The sequence below is a fragment of the Nicotiana sylvestris genome, chromosome 12, assembly GCF_000393655.2.
Source record: "Nicotiana sylvestris chromosome 12, ASM39365v2, whole genome shotgun sequence".
Lineage (NCBI taxonomy): Eukaryota > Viridiplantae > Streptophyta > Magnoliopsida > Solanales > Solanaceae > Nicotiana > Nicotiana sylvestris.
The window spans coordinates 25,013,015-25,033,455 of NC_091068.1; the positions used below are offsets into that span (position 1 = coordinate 25,013,015).

The following is a 20,441-nucleotide window of genomic DNA, read 5'->3' on the forward strand; positions in this document are numbered from 1 at the left end:
ATAGCTAATTTGTTATCTAGGGTTTTGATGGAACCTTTTGTAAGGTTTTATTCTCGTTATGTTTTTATATAATTGAACTGTTAGATTTATCTACTTGTTCAACTACGTGTTTATTGTTGTTAATTGAATGACCATCAATTGATTGTGCCTATTTAGTGTGTATTGCTTGAGAGAGGGTACATATGTAGGTAGTTGAACAACATCACTCCTAACGTATGTGAAAGACCAATACATAGGGTTTAAAGGTGAGATTAGAGATAACGAAACCTTGGTGTGATCGTAGTGAGCGGTGAATTAGTGCAGCTAGCGTAGTTCAAGAGAATATGTCTAGTAAATTGTGGTTGTTTCTCGAGAGAGAATTACGACACTAGAAGTGCTCACGATCGGTAGAGAATACTTAGGCGAAATTATAGAAGATGTAGCAGGAAGGATTCCGATAATTGTGGAAATCATAACTCTAGACCTCCTTAATTTTTTCTCCAACACGTAGTATCTTTAGTTGTTAATCTACTACTTTAATTTGTTAGTTAATTAGATATAAGAATCTTAATATTTATAACTTAGGAATTGTTCGAACTTGTCTTCTTAGTGATAGTCAACAGATGTAGCTAAACGTTAGTTCTCTGTGGGATTCGATTCCGAACTCTTAGACCGGATAATATTTAGAGTGACCGCTTATCCTTTTTAGGACTAGAGTTGGGCGTGATCAAATTTTGGCCCCGTTGACGGAGAACTAATGGTGTAGTTGTAGCTGTATATATTGCTAGGTTTCAAATTTTGAACTTCTATTTTGTTTTGTTTATTTTATTTTTTAATTTTATTTTATTTTACTTGTTGATTTGAGAAATATGAAATCTTGGAATTATGAAAGTTTAGGTGTTGGTAATTTTACTTTGATCTGTATACATATTGTGAAGGAAATCACCTGTGGCAAAATTTTTAAAATGTTCCTGAGAATAAGTTACGTGAACCAACTCAATCATATGTGTGGAATGTGTATGGTGGTCAAGATGATCACTTTCTTGGTTGTGCTTAAATTTCTTATCCTCTCCCAACCCCTTACTATGATGGTTCTGCTTTTTCTTGTGAAGTTAATAGGAACAAAGAACCTGAGATACGGACAGAAAGAAATTAAGGATATGTTAAAGTGCCTTCTGAAATAAAATAATGAGAAACAACTATAGATAGAAAGGCAAGAGAAAACTGTTCGCAACTTGAAGGCTCAAATGAGTCAAGTGGTCGAAGCTTTTAGTGCTCAACAAGCCAGCATTGGGGATAATAGCCAAGAAGAGTCTGAATTCGAGGTGCTATTGGAGGAGTTCAGAGTAGAACATCAAAAACCTAGCCAACTACAATTTGAGGAAGTCGATGTTGAAGACGTAAGACTAGTGTCAGCCAAGGACATTGAGGATATAAATTTTTTTTACTCTAGTATCATTGATGTTGAGGATGTTGAAAGTCCTGACGTTCACATGTTTGAGTGCATTGGTTCTTACTCCAAATATTTTCCACATTGAAATTGGATGACGGTATGGAAATAGAGTCATCTGAGCCGATTGAGGAGTCAAGGAATGAGGAACAAGGTGCCTATATTCTAGAATTTTTCTTGCCTCAAAGTCAGAATTACACACCTCGTGTAAAGGCCAAGAAGTGCAGAATACTGCTTTATTTCTTGGGGTCAGTTCGATTTGTTCCACCACCCTTGGAGCATAACCGAAAGCTTGAATCAAAACTTGGGGTTCACTTCATAAGCTCGCGGTGGAGGCAGAAAGTGGTTTACGTTGTGCCGCAACGTTAAATCAGGTGCTTGTTGGGCAACATTATTGCTTTCTTTTATTTTTATTTTTTTTTTAAAAAATTATTTTCTTATTGTATTATTTTTGTAGCATCGTTTTTTATTTTTTAGGAGCATGAGAAGCATAGCTATTCGAAGGATGTAATAGCAAGCCATATGGTTAGAACTAAGTGTGGGTACCCGCACAAAGAAAAATACCCGGGAGAAGTCTGAGTACCCCATGAGCTGCTAGTGCTTCGACCTTTGGCTTATTAGGGAATTGTTTTTTGTCACGACCCAAATCTATCATATTGTGATGGCGCCTATCGTGGTATTAGGCAAGCCGACATATTACCAAAACCAATACATATTTTCATTCTTAAGATAAAATCAAAGCTATTTAACAATAAACCTTCATAAAGTGTTTAAATCAAGACAACAGTGCGGAAAGAAAGCCCGACATCGGGGTGTCACTAGTCATGAGCATCTACTAAGAACTGTCTGATGATACTAAGATCAATACAGTCTGGAAACCAACTAATAACACATATAGGAAGATAGGAGGGAGAAGAGTAGGGCTGTGATCGCCATGAAGCTACCTTACAAACTCCAACAGATCCGCGACGGATGAAATCAACACTCATAAGCACGTCTAGCAACCCCTCGGATTTGCACACAAGGTACAGGGAGTAATGTGACTACGCCAACTCAATAAGTAATAAAAGTAAATAAAGACTGAGCAGTAGTGACGAGCAATAAAACATATACAGTTCATATCATGAAATCTCAATAGAATACAACAAGTTTTTAAAATCAGGGTTTTGAATCAACTCATCTCATTTAAATCCAGTTTCAGTAAAACCAGGGGCATAAGATTTATGCTAGCCCCCAAATCACAAAGTGCCTTGGCAAAGGCAAAGTTACCAATGGTGTAGGGAACTGCGAAACTTCCTGGATCAAACAACTTTTCAGCAACTGGTCTAGTCACCACAACACTGTAGGTCTGAGTTAGAGTCACTGTGGCCAAGTCTTGGAAATTGAATTTTCGGGACATCAAGTCCTTCATCATTTTTGCATAACCAAACATCTCTTTCAAAGCATCAATCAATGAAATATTTACCTGGATTTGTTTCAGCATCTCCAAGAATTTCTTGTATTGTTCCTCTTTTTGGTATTTGGCCAGCCTTTGTGGGAATGGTGGTGGAGGTCTCTTCTTCCCAATGATTTGGGTTTTCTCTTTGTTAGACACCACCTCAACTACCGGTTCCTAGGCTGTCTCAGCTTCTTTCTCAGCCTCAATCTGTGTGTTGGTTTCTTCCTGGGCAGGTTGTACTGTCACCTCTGTCAATTTCGTTGAATCATCTAGCTTAATGGGCACTGGTACAAGTGTCTCAGCCTATCTGCTTTCTCAATCCCTCTCTTGCTCCAAGTCTAAGTCTATGCCATTACGTAGACTCACTGCCATCAGCTGCTTCGGGTCTTGATCTTTTGGATTTACCTGCGTGTTTGCAGGCAATTTCCCATGAGGACGATTATTCGAAGACATCGAAATCTGGCCCATCTGCACTTCAATATTCTTTATAGCTGACTCATGTGCATCTACTCTTTCACTCATTTTCGCATTTGACCCAATAACCTGCTGCATCATTGCCTCGAGTCTAGCAAACCCATCTTCCTCTCTCCCACCATGTTGTTGTTGAGGAGGATGATAACACTGCTGCTGATTTTGATTGTTGTATCCCTGTGGCCTTTGGTATGGTGCCATAATATTGTGAGGTCGCATGCCTCCCATATTTTCATTGTTGTGATATGGCTGGATTGGCCTGTATGGCTGATTCTGTTAGCCCCAATTCTGACCACCTTGTCTCTGGCCCCCATAATTAGACACATAATTCATGTCCTCAGGGTAATGATGATGATCACTTTCTGCATTCCATTGGCCACCAATTGGCTGACTAATGCAAGATGTGCATAAGCCCCCATTGGTAGTATCTACAATGTGCACCTGCTGCTTCTGCCCCCACTTTTCCACTTTTTTGGTGAGTATACTCATCTGTGTCATTAAGGTGGCCATATTTTCAACAAGAGTGTTGGACGGATCTAAGGGCACTGAGTGAACTACTGGAGTGATAGGTGCATTCCTGGTTGTCCACCCAAAATTTTGTGCCATTTTGTCAAGCAGACTCTGGCTTTCTCTCCATGTTTTGCTCAAAAATGCTCCACCAGCTGAAGCATCAACATTAGCCTCCACGCTATCTGTCAAACCCATGTAAAATCTCCGCCCCAACATCTGATCTGGAATACCGTGGTGTGGACATATAACCAACATCCATTTGAATCGTTCCCATATTTTTTGCAGGGTCTCTATTAATTTCTGTTTAAAGCTTAAAATTTCATCAATTTGCTGAGCAGTCTTGTTGGGTGGATGAAACTTATTCACAAATTGCTTGACTAACTCCTCCCAAGTCGTCATGGAATTAATGGGGAGTGAATTTAGCCAAGTCTGGGCAGCTCCTGTCACTGAGAATGGAAACAATAACAACTTTTTTACTTCCTGAGTTACATTGGGCTACCTTTGAGTTTTGCAGACTGATAGGAAATTCTTCAAGTGTTGTTGAAGATCTTCAATATATGACCCCGAAAATAATCCATTGTTTTGCAACAAGTGCAACATGTTGTTCGTGATTTGAAAAGATTCTGCCTGTATATGCGGGACTAATACCGCTGTGGACAAATTCTCTACTGTGGGTTGTGCCCAGTCATATAGAGCAGCCACTGGCACAAGAGGTGCCACTACCGGCGCTACTGACGCAGCTGGGTCTACCACGTTATACCCCATGTCTGGTTCGAATTGTTCAGTTGATTGTTGTTGTTTGTTTTTCTGATTGGCCTGATTCAAGGCCTTGAAAACTTTCTCGGGATCTGATAATGCTTCAAATACTTCACCAGTTCTCGATGAGTTTCTAGGCATGCACCTGTACAGCCAAGTCAACAAACGTTAAAATTTCAATGTATAGATTGAAAATAAAGAAAACTGACTACACTAAGAATTTTTGTATTTCTTTCAACTGTAATTGATAACACCGTTAGTTCCCCAGTAACGACGCCAAAATTTGATCATGCCCAACTATGCCTTATAAAAAGGACAAGCGGTCGTTGCAAATATAATCAAGTTATTTAGCCTAGAGTCGAATCCACAGGGAATTAACCTACCAATTACTCTTGTTAGACTCACTAAATTCTTCGTGATCAACTTCCCAGATATTTTGAATAACAATCGGTGATATTTTTACTAGCTATAACTGAATAACGTTAAATAAACTAAAAGCTAACTATGATTGAGTTGTAAATAGATAAGAGAAGGATCTAAGGTTGTGATTTCCCTTATTGATGGAATCCCTTCCTGCTATGTTTCACATAGAATGCCTAATCGTCTCTATCGATCATGAACACTCTTACTACCGTAAATCTCTCCCGATTAATTACGATAATTTACTAGACGCACTCTCCCGAGTTACGCTAACTGACTTTTATTACTGCTCACTTTAGATCGCACCCAAGGTTTCGTTATCCCTAATCCCACCTTTAAACCCTTGGTTATTGATTCCTCATATACTTTAGGAGTGGTGTTTTTCAATAATTACCTAAATATGCACTCTCTCCCGAGTAATGCATACTAAATAGGCACAGCTAATTGAGGATCCTATCAATTAACTACAACAAGAACGTAGTTGAACAAATAGAGATTAAACTGGGCAAACTATATTAACATAACACGAAATTCATCCTTCAACAGGTTCTATCAAAACTCTAGACTAACTAATTAGCTACTCATAATCGTATTTATACTAACAACAACAAAATTCATCATAAATAATAAATACAAAAGGAAGAAAGGTAGAACTCAATGTCGAATTATCCCCCTTGCCTCTTCTTGCCTTCAACTAAGCTGTAAAAACCTTGAGAATGTCTCATTGGGCGAGCTGGACCTCTTATAGGTTAAGTGGAATTACCCCCAAACTTCCAAGTTTACCCCAAAAATTATGTGCTCCGAACTGGACTAGCGCAGCCGCGCTAATGGCCGCGCATATTGCATAATATTCTGCCTCAATTTTTTGGGCTAGAGCGGTCGCGCTAAGCTGGTTCAGCATTTTAACTCTTCTTCTCTCTCTTCTTTCACACGTACTCAGCTCCGAGGGGATTCCCTTGCTTTAATTTAGCTCCAAACACCGTCCTAAGTCCTCATAAGCGCAACTCGCTCCTGCAAAATATGAAATTCACAATTAGAGCCAATTTATTGTCATTTAACTATCCTAGAACAGTGAAGCATAGTCAAGTTGGGGCATAAACAGTCGCCAAACTATATGAATCTAGCCTATTATCAATAAAATATTTTCCAATTAAAAATCACACATAACACCTTTCATAATAATAACAACAGGACTAAGTAAGATAATTATATTTTCAAGTATGTCGTGTACAACCTCATTACTATATACTTTCACAACTATCTACGGAGCCTCTATACGAAATAATAGAATTAAGCACTTGGGCCAATATCCGACATGCATAAATTAAAAAAAAACAACATGATAGCTACCACGAAATAAGAGTGGTACCTCACCATATACTTCCGAAAGAGAGTCATCCTAGTCCTGACTGCATGCCACGTATCGTACTCATCCCGAAACATGTAAAATAGGTCAGGCCCTAGAGGGGGCCCCCTAAGGGCTGAGTACACCACATTGATACTCAATAAGTGTTATAGACTGTTTCTAACTTAAGTTTTTGGGACAAACTTTATAAAAATAATGGACCAATATTTGAAATAAAATGATAAGAAATTCTATCAATTCATGACCCTTGTCATTTTGAATAAAATTCAAGTGAAATATAACCCACAATATAAACTTTTAAAATATTTACACCAATCCAAGATTTTGGATAAAATCATAAAAAATCATTTCATTTGCTTTAAATCATTAAAATCACTTTCGGCTTCTTAGGACTAAACATTAGAAAATCATCCTTACCTTTCACTAGGAGTACTATACCATCACCGACATAAGAAAGTCAACTCTGTTATGTACCTAGCGGCAAGTATCATATACCCTACTTGCTCAGGTCGTCTCATCGTAGTGCCATATGAATCGACTCAGCCATGCTAATAATAGTACAAAATAGTACTCTCTCGAGGGAGAGCACTCTGTCGTAGTCTATACCACAAAGTGGCCATCTACGCCTACACCAGCACGTAGTTTCATGACAACGAACACAATATATCCGAAGTCAATCTCGGTGAATACAAGTAACTCCCAACATATTTAATACTTCAAAAATAGATTCATAGCATAGTAGCTTCAAAGGATCTATTTTTATCAACTCATAACATTTATAGAAAAATCTAAATCATTTGAACAAAAATTAAATAAATAACCTTTTACATGCTAAAGTCTTTAGCAATTTAATATCGATCTTTAAAAAGATACCACATGTGTTATTCTGTTCGTCAATTTCCAAAAGAAATACTTTCCATGAAAACTTATCTTTAGCACTCAAATATGTATACTCTTGTCAATACATAAGCATTTACCTTGAGTGTCATTTTGCCAACAAGATTTAAAATAAAATTTTATAAAATGGCATGGCACTACATATGCAACATAATATTCTAGTATATGGAGACATCCATACTTGTTTGTCCCCACAAGCACGAAAGCACATTTGCAACAACTTAAATATTAACTCGAAACATGCTTTTAGAGAAAATCCCTCAAGAAGAGTAAGTTTTAATCAACTTACGTCGCTTTCACTTTATTAACATTCACAAGCTTTCGATCCTCCTCAATCATCCCAACGTTGAAAAATGCTCAATATCACCAACATGTCGATATCTACAATTAGATATCCTAATTATATCAAAATATGACCTAAGATATTGATCAACATGCATATATGGCTCATAAGTTGACTACAAGCTTCCAACAACTCAAATCGCCAAATAGATTTACAAGTTAGACCATTCAACTTCATTCTTATATTTTAATACCCATTCGAAGTCATTCATGATACTACAACAATTGTCCATTGCCACTAAGTTACTATTCATACTCTTCCATAATCAACACTTGCAAAATATACAATTCGGATGATTACTTAGTTGATCACTTCCATCTTTTGCTAATAAATAATTTCATGGGTTTATTGTATTCATAAATTTCATCGCCAAGATTACCATTCATCTTCTCTCTTATTTTCTCAAAAGTACTATTCATGCCATGAACTAGAGTTTTATAATCCAATTTTTCAACTATAAAAACTTGTAACAAATGCTTCAAATAATTCTAATTACTCATAATAAACAAGTTTGAAGCATTGAAATTACCTATAGTAGCTCAATCTTGAAAAATTACAACTTTGGTAATTTTAGTGTTCTTGAGGATTTGATGATGAAATATAGCATTTGGATGCAAGAATGATGTTAGAACTCATGTATATTGAGTAAGAATTTCTGGGTATTTATATGCCTGGATTTCTGGGTTTCGGACGCGGCCTTGGATGCTATGGAAGCACTTCACTGCCAGCCATTCTTTCGGACGCGGCCCCGGATGCTTCGCATCCGCATACTCCTCCGCCAACCTTTGATAATTTGGTCATAACTTCTTGTAGGAATGTCCAAATGACAAACGGTTTGAAGCGTTAGAAACTATACTCAAAGACCTTTAATTTGATAGATTGTAATTCACATAACTCCTTATATATATATATATATATCCAAAGTTAGGTGATGTGCGTACTTATTTGGAACTTTAGTCTATCATGTAATTTTCAACTTGACTTGAATTTAGGGCTATCATTTAGACCCCACATCACTTATAATATACCTTGTACACTTATTATCATATTCAATTGATATCTATCATATTAATAGTCATCGTCTGTACACGAAATAATATAATAGCACACACAACTTTCTTAATAACGCTTAAGTACTTCGAAATTTTCCAGGGTGCTACAGTGATGACAATTTTATTAAAAGATCATCTTAAACATATAAGGAGTAAAAAGTTTCGGAAATTTTTCTAGTGGTAATTGAAAGTTCATGAAATTTAACCCTACTAAATCTACATGGATTTGAAAAGGCACGACTTATAGAATTAAAAGGAATAGAAAATTAAAGTCTTTAGTAGTAGGAGAATAATTAAATGAATATCCCTAAATATTAGGGAATTTATTAAATAAATATTTTTTAATTATTAGAGAAATAATTAAATGATTGTTTTGTCTAGTATGGACTTTATTTTTAGAGGTTAAAAAAGGCGAACGATATTTCGCTAAGGGCCTTTGTGCTTTTATATAATATAGATAGATATAGATATATAGATTTATAATAATATAGCATAGTTAGGTAAAAATTAAAAAAAAAAAATTCTTTTGTTGTGAATGAAATATCTAATGGGCCAGTTCAAACTCACACGGCCCGCTGCCTTTTGACCCAATTAGCCCATTTCGACAGAAAGCCCAAATCTAGTTAGTTGGGCGTCCGTCGGATTCCGCCCTCCAACTCTATATAATCCCAAAATAAGAGGCTGTTTTCTATTTCTTCATTCTCTCTCCCGCAAATCGAGTTGTAAGTAAATAAAACCCTAATCACTTTTCCAATTCTGAGTTCCCTCTTCTTGCGATAAAAGTTATAGTATTAATTTTAAAATTTCAAGCCATTTACCAACTCATTCTTACCATCCGAATATTGATTTAAAATCTCTACTATTTCGAATGCTTTTGAAATCAATTGATTTTAGATTCCCATTGATTCCTAATCAATCAGTCCAAAATATATTTTTGTTTGTTAGATAGACAAATGTCGGTGGTTAACATAATAGACACAGCTGACAAGATTTGTAATTATCAGCACACTTACCTTATGCCTGAGAGATTTTATGATAGTGTAGGAATAGGTGTGAGATTTCGAGAATGGCGAAGTTTTTTTGAAATAGACAAATTATTGAGTAGTTTTTATGGACTGGATATGATATAGAGGATTTATATAGTTGACCTCAACTAGTTTGGAATTGAGGCGCGGTTGATGTTGTAGACTATTAATTATCGAGGACCCACCTAGTAAATTATACTGAATATTGGCTGCCATAATCTGTGCCTGTCCTCACTTTGGGTTGTGTAAAATGGTTTATCTTTATATGGAGGAGCGAATGCAGTTTAAGTTTCCGGATAACATGATTTGAACCACTTATCTGATTATCTAATAAGTAATATAAAGATAAATTCCTGAGGTAAACTAGGGGAAGTTTCGGTATATGAAATGTTATGGCAACTGTACAGACTCAAAATGTTGATTGACCCTGGCATATACTAGAAGTTTTTGCACATGCATTTGTATTGGTGTTTGTCAACTAAGTTTGTTCTGTGGTCATATGTTTAGTAGTTTAGTGCGGATGGCTGAGAGTCAAAAGACTTAGGCAAAGTGTTGGTTTTTTGCTGATTATCTGTAGTTGCAATATCTTTGAGTGCTATCCTTCTGTTTCTCCCTTTTTACGGTATACTATTTTATTGGTGGCATCTTGTTTTGTGCTTTGTGTCTGTACGCAACCTGCTAATATATCTTCTCTTTGAAGGTCTTTTTATATTCAAGTCAGTAACTGCATAGTCTCGATGGATCCTGATATCAGGAAGTTTGGAAGAGGTAGGATGTTTGAGGGTTCAGTATTTGCTACTAGATTTTTTTCCCCTTTGCTTCAATTTCGTAATACTTTTATGCGACGAAATGCAAGTTTGTAGACCAGAATGCTCTTTATTATTTAGTGGAGCATTTTTTTTCCAGTAGCACATCTGACAATTCATTAGTCTTTTCTAATAAAAGTCTGAGAACTTTATTATGCCATGGAATTTCTGGTTTGATGATGATTCCAAAGGTCATCAAAACCAGAATCTTAGAGAAAACCTTGCTTGGTGCAAGACCAAAACTTTGGCATCAGGAGACTAACTTGTCGTCGAGATAAATTTTGAATGATTAACTTGTGGTCATTGGTCAAGATATAAGTGTGGCCGATCTGCTAATACTTAATTTGTCACACTCATGAGGATCCATTATTACATGTACTTATAGAGGCAATTATCTAGTGTTTTTTAGCACGTCTCCTCCAGCAAGTACTTCTAATGCCAGTTTTATCTAAAGTAACCATCTTTCTTCCACTGAAGTATGTTGAGGACTTATGGAGTATATGATATCCTGTGCTTTGTCTTGGATATTCTATGTATCTTTTTTCATTTTAATTCTCACCCGTTTAATTTGTAATTATCTGGTAATACCTTCCAGAGCAGTGGCTCAAAGCAGTACTAGTTTTTTTTTTTAATAAATAAAATCTGAAATCATTTTCCTACTCATTGATAGTGTGGCAGAACTCTATAAAATAGTGGTCAAGAAGCTGGAAACTGTTTTGTGTGAAATAAACTTGTTCTAGAACTTTTCATCACCTCCTATGGTGGAAAAACTCCTTTTTGATTGATTCTGTTATTATATTCACTGTCCATCAGAGCGTCACGATGAGGAAAAAGCTCGTGAGGTTTAAACCAGTGATAGAGAAAAATTGGAGCTTCAAAATGCTTCTGATCGTAAACAGATCAGTTGATGAAATTTGATGAAAGTCTTAAGCTGACTGCCTCTGACACGGGTTACTACCACGTTTTATTAGATATTGGTTGTCTGTAATAACTGTTCGTGATAAGTCGCGAGGAATCATAAGGATGTTCTGATTTACCAATTGCTTTTGTGGACTTAGGGTTTTCGTCACTTATACTCTGTCAAATCCAATTCTTATACCTTCAAATCCAATTCATTCATACTTTGTTAGCATATGAATGTTATGCTGCACTATGCTGCATATGATTCATGATCAGGTGTATGAAGCCTCTGATGAGGTACAAGTATCTGCTCTTATAAAATTGCTTACAAAAAATTTTCTTTGACATTAGTTTAGCTCTTGGGAGATCTGTAAGGGGGATTTTTTTAATTTCCCTTCCACAAATGATTTATAGACTAGGCAGAGTTAACTTCTAGAATATGATTAAGTTAGGTCTACTAATGTTACCACGAGTCCTGGATTAACAATGCAACATTAGTGTTATATATTCATTGATATAAACATTATATGTTTGTTTCTATGCCCCCTCATGAGTTGAACTAAAGAGGTAGTGGGTGCCATATTCTTTACTATCTCTCTCTACATTTCATACCTAATTAAGTGCTCTCTTACACATTCAAGATTTTCTCTACCGCAAGTCACCTAAGTTAAGTTTTTAACTTTTTTCATGCCGCGTATGAAGTGGACTACTAATATATTCCACCACTTGTATGTATCGATAGAGCTCAGGTTCTGAGAATACGTGTAAAACAAAAAAAGAAATATTTATCAGAAAAGTGGATAAGAAATGTTCAAAACTATTTTAAGGTAAATATGCCAGACTTTGTGATGCGGAATCCAAGATAAAAAGATTAATGGCGTAAATTTAGTAAAAAGTGACCTAGGATAGCAATAAATAATATGGAATTGAAAGATCAAAATAAGAAACTTACAAGGAGATTAGACAAGGTGGGCGTGGCCTCCGGGGAGAAGAGATGCGGGAAGCGACGCTTAGATGGTTTGTACATGTGAAGGGAGAGACATGATGGCCCAATAAGGAGGTGTGAAAGATAGGCTTTGGTGGATTTGAGGAGAGGCAGATGTAGGCCAGAAAAGTATTGGGGAGGAGATGATTAGGCAGGACATAGCGTTGCTTCAGTTTACCGAGGAAATGACCCTCAATAGGAAGGTGTGAAGGTCAAGAATTAGGGAGAAGGTTAGTATGTAATCGTGCATTTTCCTTGTCCAAGCCAATAGTGTTAGTGTTAGTCTTGTGCTTTCTTATTTTTTGAGATTTTCCATTACTGCATTTGCTTTGGTTCTCTTGTTATCTTGCTGATGGTGCGAGAGCTTGCACATGGTGGGTCTAATGAGGGGTAGAAGAAGGCCTAAGAAGTATTAGAGAGAGGTGATTAGGCATGATATGATGCTTCTTCAGCTTATTGAGGACATGATCCTTAATAAGAGGTTGTGGAGGACGAAGATTAGGGTAGAAGGTTAATAAGTAGTAAAGCGTATTCCCCTTACATACCGGTAGCTTTAGTATTACCCTAGTTGTGGCTTATTCTTGGACTCCTATTATTACCTGATATTGCTTGTGTTTCGGTATGTTAATATCCCGCTATTCCTTGTTTCCTTTCCATGACTTGTTTGTTTTTTATATCACATTTCTTTATTGTTGATACTGTGCTTACTTGGGCCAAGGTTCTGTTAGTAATAACCTCTTTATCCGTGCAAGGTAGGGTTAAAGTTTGCGTACACACTATCCTCCCTAGATCCTTGTTATGGGAATATACTAAGTATGTTGTTGTTGCTGATGATACAATCTAGTGCTACTGCTTCTTTTTGCATTTTTCGTTGAGTCGAGGGTCTATCTGAAACAACCTTTTTACCTTCTCAAGGTAGGGGTCTGTATACACACTACCCTCCTTAGACCCCACTCGTGGGACTACACTGGATTTGTTATCGTCGTTGTACAAGGAGATTAGACATCAAAATTAGAAGCCCAATTAATCATGGATATATCAAATCCACAACCTCAAGAGCAGTCAATTAAATATTCTAATCTATTACCTAAAATAGAAGATTACGTAATAGGAAAAACTATCCTTGAAGTAATCGAACACAAGTTCGGGTAGAACTCCTCCGAAACTCTCAAATATATTTCATATAACACTCTAATGTCTAATCCTTTATTGTGAAAGAGTGATGACTATTTATAGAACCATTTCAACTACTCTTGAACTAGCTATAAGTGTGAAACAAATACTAAAAAGGTCTTTAATAGTGGTTGCATGCAATCTTAAACAATAGAGGGCAGAAAGTCATCAAAACCATCTTATGGAAGCCCAAAAACGTAGCGATACAATCTGACTACTTGGTTCTCTTGTATTGGAAAACCAGCCAGATTGGCGCAGTTTTGGTAGAAAGTCCATAATTTTGTCTAGGGGTATTCAAATTGCTCAATCTTTGATTCTCTAGAAAGAAAACATCTTGAACTACATTTCTGGTAAGTTTCACAACTAAATTCATCGTGCACTATTCTAGAATTGATTTTGAAGTTGACAAATTCATCCTAGGCTCACTTGAGATAAACAACAAAAAACCCAATTTGATCCCATAAATGGGGTCTGGGGAGGGTAGTGTGTACGCAGACCTTACCCCTACCTCACTTGAGATACATGTATTAATTTTGGATTCTCATCCACGCCCATGAATTCCTAGCTTTTATTAATAAGCTTCTTTACCAACCCATGCATTGCTTGAACTTTTCTAGCTTTTGCTCTCGTGATTGGTCCGGTTGGTAAACATAGATCCTTGATTGCAATTTTGTGGAGGGTGCTCGTATCATTTTTCAAATAGTCATATTGTATTGCTAGGTTTTAAAGCTTTTCGTAAGATGTCTTTGGTGATTTTGTGGCCTCCATTGTTGAAGATTGGCATGCAACCGCCGTTGAAGACCCTTTTAGTGTTTGTTTTCACACTTGTAGCTAGTTCAAGAGTAGTTGAAATGGCTCTATAAATAGCCATCACTTTTTCATTGTAAGGGATCACACATTCGAGTGTTATATGAAATATGTTCAGCCCTTTCAAAGTTTTGGATGTTCTCCTTAAGTTCTACCATGAACTTGTCTTCAAGGATAGTTTTTCCTTCTACATAATCTTCTATCTTAGGTTCGTTGATTGACTGCTATTGAGGTTGTAAATTTGGTATATCCATGGTTAATTGTGCTTCTAATCTTAAGGTCTAATCTCCTTGTAAGTTTCTTATTTTGGTCTTTCAGTTCCATACTAGTTCTTGCTATCCTACATCACTTTTTACTAGATTTACATTATTAATCTTTTTGATCTTGGGTTCCGCATCACAAAATCGGGGACTTTTCAGTCACGTGTTCATCATCCTGTTGATCATAAAAGAGAATTTGATACTTTTATTGGCAGGATTTGAAGAGCGTGAAGTGGTTAAAAATTTGGCTTTAACATTAGCTTTACCCATGCTTTTACATTCTCTCTGTTGGATATTCATTATCTGAACGGATTTTTCCCATCATGTGGGCCTGGTTTTTTTGTTTCTTCAGGGCCTAGAGAACTTGGTGGTTCAGTTGATCTTCTAAATCATTGTAAACTTAGGAAACATCTTGATTTGTTCTGCAAGAGGTCTCTACCACTCTCTATATCTGAGACACAATACCTCAGGAATGTGGTGGGGGACACAGAAATAAGGAAAGGTGAAGGAATGGAACTCGATCAGTTGTCTCAAAATTCCCCCTATGTGGGGCATAGATGTGTACAGTTGCGTCCTTTTGGCTTGGATCTTCTTACTGATGCTTTTCAGCTAAGAGAAGCAACATCCACCGATCTGCCATTGGTAAGAATCCACCTTTTAGTCCTCAATGTGTGTATGCTTAAGCCTTCATCTGCTGTACTAATCCAGCCCTATCATAAAAGTTCCTCAGTAACTTGTCTTTTTGTCTATAGGCAGAAATTGGGTTCCCTATAGGTGCATCTAAATTGAAGAATGAGTGCAAGGAAAAGAAGAAGCACAAAAAGCACAAACACAAAGATAGGTCGAGGAAACATGATCCTAGCAGTTGCACTGATAAGGAACCTAAACCAAGCAGGGTTAACAATAAGGAGAAAAATGAGAGCAAGTCACAGAATTACGGTCCAGATTTGTTTCTGAGACAGCAAGTAAAGGTAACACAGAATTTGGGTTTCATGTCTGCGATATTGGTTAAATCTAAGGCTGAAATTTGTCTACTTTCTTAGCAATTTTCAATAACTTAAATGCTTGTGCTAGGCTTGCAAACTGAGAATGAATTTTATGCTTCTTTCCATGGTCCTGTTGTATCATATCTTTTCCCATGGTCAAATTCTAAGTTGTCGTCTAATATTTTCAATTGAAGTCTTTGAGCATAAAAATATATACATGTTGAAGATATTTGCAGTTAGTGGTGCATATCTGTATTAGAGAATGATTATGTGCAAACACATGTGGTTGAGATACATGTTATCGCTAAAATTTCTGCTATGACATCTGTAGGTCAATATTATTATCCGTTATGAATTAGTTAATTTACAGAGACATTTGTGGAGCTTAGATTTTTAGTGAAATAGCTGATATTTTTTCATCATTACATTTAGTAACCATGGTCTATTGATTACCTTTTCAGAAGCCAAGAACCGATGGCAATGGAGGTTTTTCTGGTATCCTAACATACCAGAAAAATGAGCTAAATAAGGTAACTTTCATCTCACACTATTATTGAGCAAATTTTTCTTTAAACAGAAAGTCCACAGTGATGTGGGTTAATTTGTCTAAGTATCCACTTGGTTCCGTTGGTGGGGAAGCTCTGCTTTGTATTTTTCTTTTTCAACACATGAAAAATGAATTAATAACTTTCTCAATTCATGACTTATAATGCTTGAAGATCTGAAAGGGATTGTCTTCTTTTTCAGCGAAAATTGGGATTCTTATCGTACATATATTTATTTAGTGGGTTTGTTTTTTCCTTCTTTTTTGGGTCCCAAACTTGTTGAAGATACTTATTAGTTTTGTGTGTGTTGGTGTGAAATTTTAAGAGCATGTTTGGAAAGCCACCTTGGAAATGAATTTCGGTGTAATTGAGTGTAATTATACAGTTTGACATGTTTGTTTGGCCAAGTAATTACTTGGTCAGCATGAAATTGAGTGTAATTGGAGGGGTGTAATTACACTCTCCAATTCTCAATGGGGAGGTGTGAATTGGTGGTAATTACACTGTGTAATTACAATGTTACTTTTTAGTTTCTTTCCTTTTTATTATAATTTATTTTCTTTATAACTTTTTATTTTTATTATATTAATTTTTAAATTTTATTTTTACTTTTTAATTTCTTTTGAAATTTTAAAATTTATTTTTCTTTGTACATTATGTATCTTTTATTTCTCTATCTTTGCTTCTTGTGATTCCATGTAATTGCTTATATTTTTTTTATTTTTTTTATTTTTTGAAACTACACCTCCTAATATTAAAAATAATGAGTCATTAACAAACTTGACATATAATGAGTAATACAATTAAAGTGGAATTTTGTTGTTGAATGTGGTTATAAACTTATTATGTTTCCTAATCTTAAGTTGCATAGTGAAACTTACTATTATTATGTTGGAATTTAACATATGTTAAACTATATTTTTTTTGAATTTTGAAATTGTGTTATATTCATGGTTCCAATTTACTTGTTCTAGTAGTATTGCCTTACATTACATGTTGTTCATATTTTAGTTAGAATTGATAGATTAGTTTTGTCAAACATTTAAATAATGTTATGACATTATATTTATAAATATTAGTAGATTATTTAATCAAACATGAATTCCATGATGTTTTTACAAAACGTATATTTTTAGTTTTTTTAAGTATCTAAACTAATATTATCGATTTGAAAAATATATAAAAATTATTTTTAGGCATATATTTGTTATATTAACTTTTATGTTTTGATAACTACTTCATTTAAAATTTAATTTAATTGTGTAATTACGCTTGTGCAACCAAACAGTAAACTTGTAATTACACTGTAATTACACTATGACAAACAAACAGGTCGTCGTAATTACACAATTGTATAATTACGAGGCTGTGTAATTATTGTCCGTGTAATTATTGCCCTAGTAATTACACCAATTCTAATTACCTGGTGGCTTGCCAAACAGACCCTAAATGTAATATACATGTGAGAACATTGATTGCTGATTATGTAAATTGTGGATATAACTAACTAGCTTTTCTTTTCTTGTTTGCTTTACTTGGATAAGGCATTCAGACGTTCATAAGTGTACACAGGGTGTCATTGACATCGCAAATCTGGTTAAGAGAGTAGCAAGGCGCATTCAAATATCCACATTAAAATTCATTTGGTATGACAGGAGTCTCTTCAATTTTGGTGAATCTCGTCGTATGAAATTTTGAAGGATTAACTTCTAAAATTGGTGTTTTCTCTTGCAGGTATCCCATGTCTGAGCGAGCTTTCAATTATTTTGAATGGTTCGTAAGAGACATTAAGAGTTGTAGCCTGTGTTGGTAGACATTAAGATTGTTCAAAATTGTACATTTGGAGAATATTGAAGCTGTGAAATTTTTATTTTGTAATTAGATACCTCTGGGGAGACATATGGCTCCATTGTACAAAACCATATTGCATAATTGCATGACCGGAACTTATCAAGTAAAATTACTTGAAAAGTGAGAAACCTGAATTCTCAATGGTAAATCCTCCATCAATAATAAAATCTTGGCCACTAAAACACTTGGACTCATCACTTGCGAGGAAAACAGCAGTTTCAGCCACATCTTTTGGAGTAAGTGTTGCACCATTTAAGGTAGAATAAACATCCCAACCTTCTTTGCCCATCTTCTTTAAAGAATCAAAAGCCATTTGTGTAAGAACAGCGTATGGGGAAACACAGTTCACACGAATGCCATAACGTCCTAAATCAACTGTAGCATTCCTAGCAAGTCCTAAAACTCCATGCTTTGAACTCGTGTAGGCATGAGAACAAACGCCACCAATCGATGAACACACACTGCCAGTGACAATTATGCTACCTTGACGACGAGGGATCATGACTCGGGCTGCTTGTTTAATCCCAAGAAATGTACCTGCAAGGGAAATTTGCGTTTTTAGTGTCGGATATATTGACGTGATCTGATTTTGGTTCTTGTGATATATGGTTGAGTACTTTTTACTTCCAGCTAATTAAAACACACTTTAGATCCTTAACTAAGCTCCCGCTATGCGTGTGATCCGGGGAAGGGTCGGAGCATAAGAGTCTATTATACGCAGTCTTACCCTACATTTCTGCAAGAGGCGACTATTTCCACGACTCGAACCCGTGACCTCCTGATCACATGGAATCAACTTTATCAATTACGTCAAGACTTTCCTTCATTAAAACCACACATTTTAATTAGTTTTAAGTTAAATATGCTTAGTCAAATATCACAAGGACCAAAATCAGAATTCATAAGCAATAGCCTTGGGAACAAAAGTGAAATTATCTCCGTACCTACGAGGTTAACACTAATGACTTTTTCGAATTCCGATTTTTCATTATCAAGAATGTTAGATTTTATTGCTCCCATAATACCAGCATTGTTGTACATGATGTCTAGCTTGCCATACTTGGATACAGCAATGTTCACAGCATTTTCTAGATCTTCTTCTTTTGTAACGTTACAATGCACAAAAGTGGTTGATGATGTATCCAATTCTTTGCAAACTTTTTGTGCCAAATCATCTTGGATATCTGCAATCACCACTTTAGCTCCATGTCTTGAGAAAAGTCTAGCAGCTGCTTCACCAATGCCGCTAGCGGCACCTGTTATAACTGCAACTTTACCTTCTAGCCTAAAATAATTAATAATGATTATGCATGTTATAATCTTTAATATTTACCTCGAGTTAAAATTACAATGATGCTATAGAAACTCTTTATAATATGTATCGGTATATATAATTTAAATCCTTTCATTTTATCAGTAGTGTGTAAGATTTACATATAGTGTAAATTGGGAAGGTATTTGACATGGAGATAGGTATAAGAAAGAACATTCATGCCGTTTGGTTTCAATAGTAAATATATTTAAATCAGTCAAAACGAATTTTTATACTATGAATGTAACTTAACCGGATATAGCAAGTTTTTACTCTATTTTCCAAATTTGCGATATATACATGATACTTGTTATGAATAGTTACATATGATTGTAACGTACGTCAACTTTAGTAAAAATCCTTATACACTATCAATGCAGAAACTCTTTAAAAAATTATTATAGGCAAAAATTACATGACAGAGTGATTAGAACATGTACTGCTCTTTATTTGGGCAAGTTGAAATTAAAGAACAAAATCAGTTTATCTAAAACATAATAGCAAGGAATATCTTACCTTCTTGCCAAATGTGCAGCCATTGAAAAATGTATTAACCCTCAAAGACTTCAAGTGGAACAGAAAAACAATATGCTCGGACACTGATATATATTATAATGATTCGACAAAATATGAGATAGGTTTTATCCTTCTGCGCTATTATATATGTAAGGAATAGGGCAGAAGGATTATTAGCCACAGATTATCAAAATGATTCGATAAACTATGACGTCGATCTGGTCCCAGGAAATGCTATGTGGACGACCTTGCACCAGAAACTGAAAGGTCTTACTAAATACTAGTTAAGTAGGTGGTCCAGGGATATAGGAGATGTGTTTGAAAGGGTCAAAGTCTTGGAGAATGAGACCATAACATATAAAAAGGCATGTGATCTTGATGTCTCTGACCACAAGAAGGAGGTCCTTGGTAGAGCACAAGCAGAAATTGCGTACCCAGATTTTTTTATAAGCGATATCAAATTGGTTTAGTTGAGTCTTAAGTTAGAAGAGGTCATAACCTCTGACCTCTTAGAGCAAAATTAGAAACTTAACTAGTGTGTCAAGCAACAAGTTATGTCAAGTAGTGTCAATTTCTTTATCTTATAATGTCAA

General features: G+C 35.6%; 2 protein-coding genes across 2 annotated transcripts; one reads left to right on the forward strand and one right to left on the reverse strand.

The window, feature by feature from the left end:
• Positions 1 to 9,385: 9,385 nt before the first annotated feature.
• Positions 9,386 to 18,148, forward strand: LOC104223287 (mediator of RNA polymerase II transcription subunit 19a-like). Its single transcript, XM_009774699.2, has 7 exons — positions 9,386 to 9,404; positions 10,408 to 10,475; positions 14,991 to 15,280; positions 15,391 to 15,609; positions 16,086 to 16,154; positions 17,714 to 17,815; positions 17,904 to 18,148. The coding sequence occupies exons 2-6, from the start codon at positions 10,445 to 10,447 to the stop codon at positions 17,729 to 17,731; spliced, it is 627 nt and encodes a 208-aa protein (XP_009773001.1). The 5' UTR covers positions 9,386 to 9,404; positions 10,408 to 10,444; the 3' UTR covers positions 17,732 to 17,815; positions 17,904 to 18,148.
• LOC104223286 (borneol dehydrogenase, mitochondrial-like) lies at positions 18,020 to 19,962 on the reverse strand. Its single transcript, XM_009774698.2, has 3 exons — positions 19,849 to 19,962; positions 18,965 to 19,305; positions 18,020 to 18,557 (listed from the first exon to the last, which is right to left on the reverse strand). Exons 1-3 carry the CDS (start codon positions 19,869 to 19,871, stop codon positions 18,130 to 18,132), a joined length of 792 nt encoding a protein of 263 aa, XP_009773000.1. The 5' UTR covers positions 19,872 to 19,962; the 3' UTR covers positions 18,020 to 18,129.
• Positions 19,963 to 20,441: the final 479 nt, after the last annotated feature.

What these genes read in the sequence shown, in the direction of transcription:
- LOC104223287 (XM_009774699.2), top strand. Translation starts at nt 10,445, where the DNA reads ATGGATCCTGATATCAGGAAGTTTGGAAGAG. An exon ending in CATCCACCGATCTGCCATTG is followed by an intron (nt 15,281 to 15,390) that starts GTAAGAATCCAC and finishes TTTTGTCTATAG; the next exon opens with GCAGAAATTGGGTTCCCTAT. An exon ending in TTCTGAGACAGCAAGTAAAG is followed by an intron (nt 15,610 to 16,085) that starts GTAACACAGAAT and finishes TTACCTTTTCAG; the next exon opens with AAGCCAAGAACCGATGGCAA.
- LOC104223286 (XM_009774698.2), bottom strand. Translation starts at nt 19,871, where the DNA reads ATGGCTGCACATTTGGCAAGAAG. An exon ending in GCTGCACATTTGGCAAGAAG is followed by an intron (nt 19,306 to 19,848) that starts GTAAGATATTCC and finishes TAATTATTTTAG; the next exon opens with GCTAGAAGGTAAAGTTGCAG. An exon ending in CATTAGTGTTAACCTCGTAG is followed by an intron (nt 18,558 to 18,964) that starts GTACGGAGATAA and finishes TTTCCCTTGCAG; the next exon opens with GTACATTTCTTGGGATTAAA.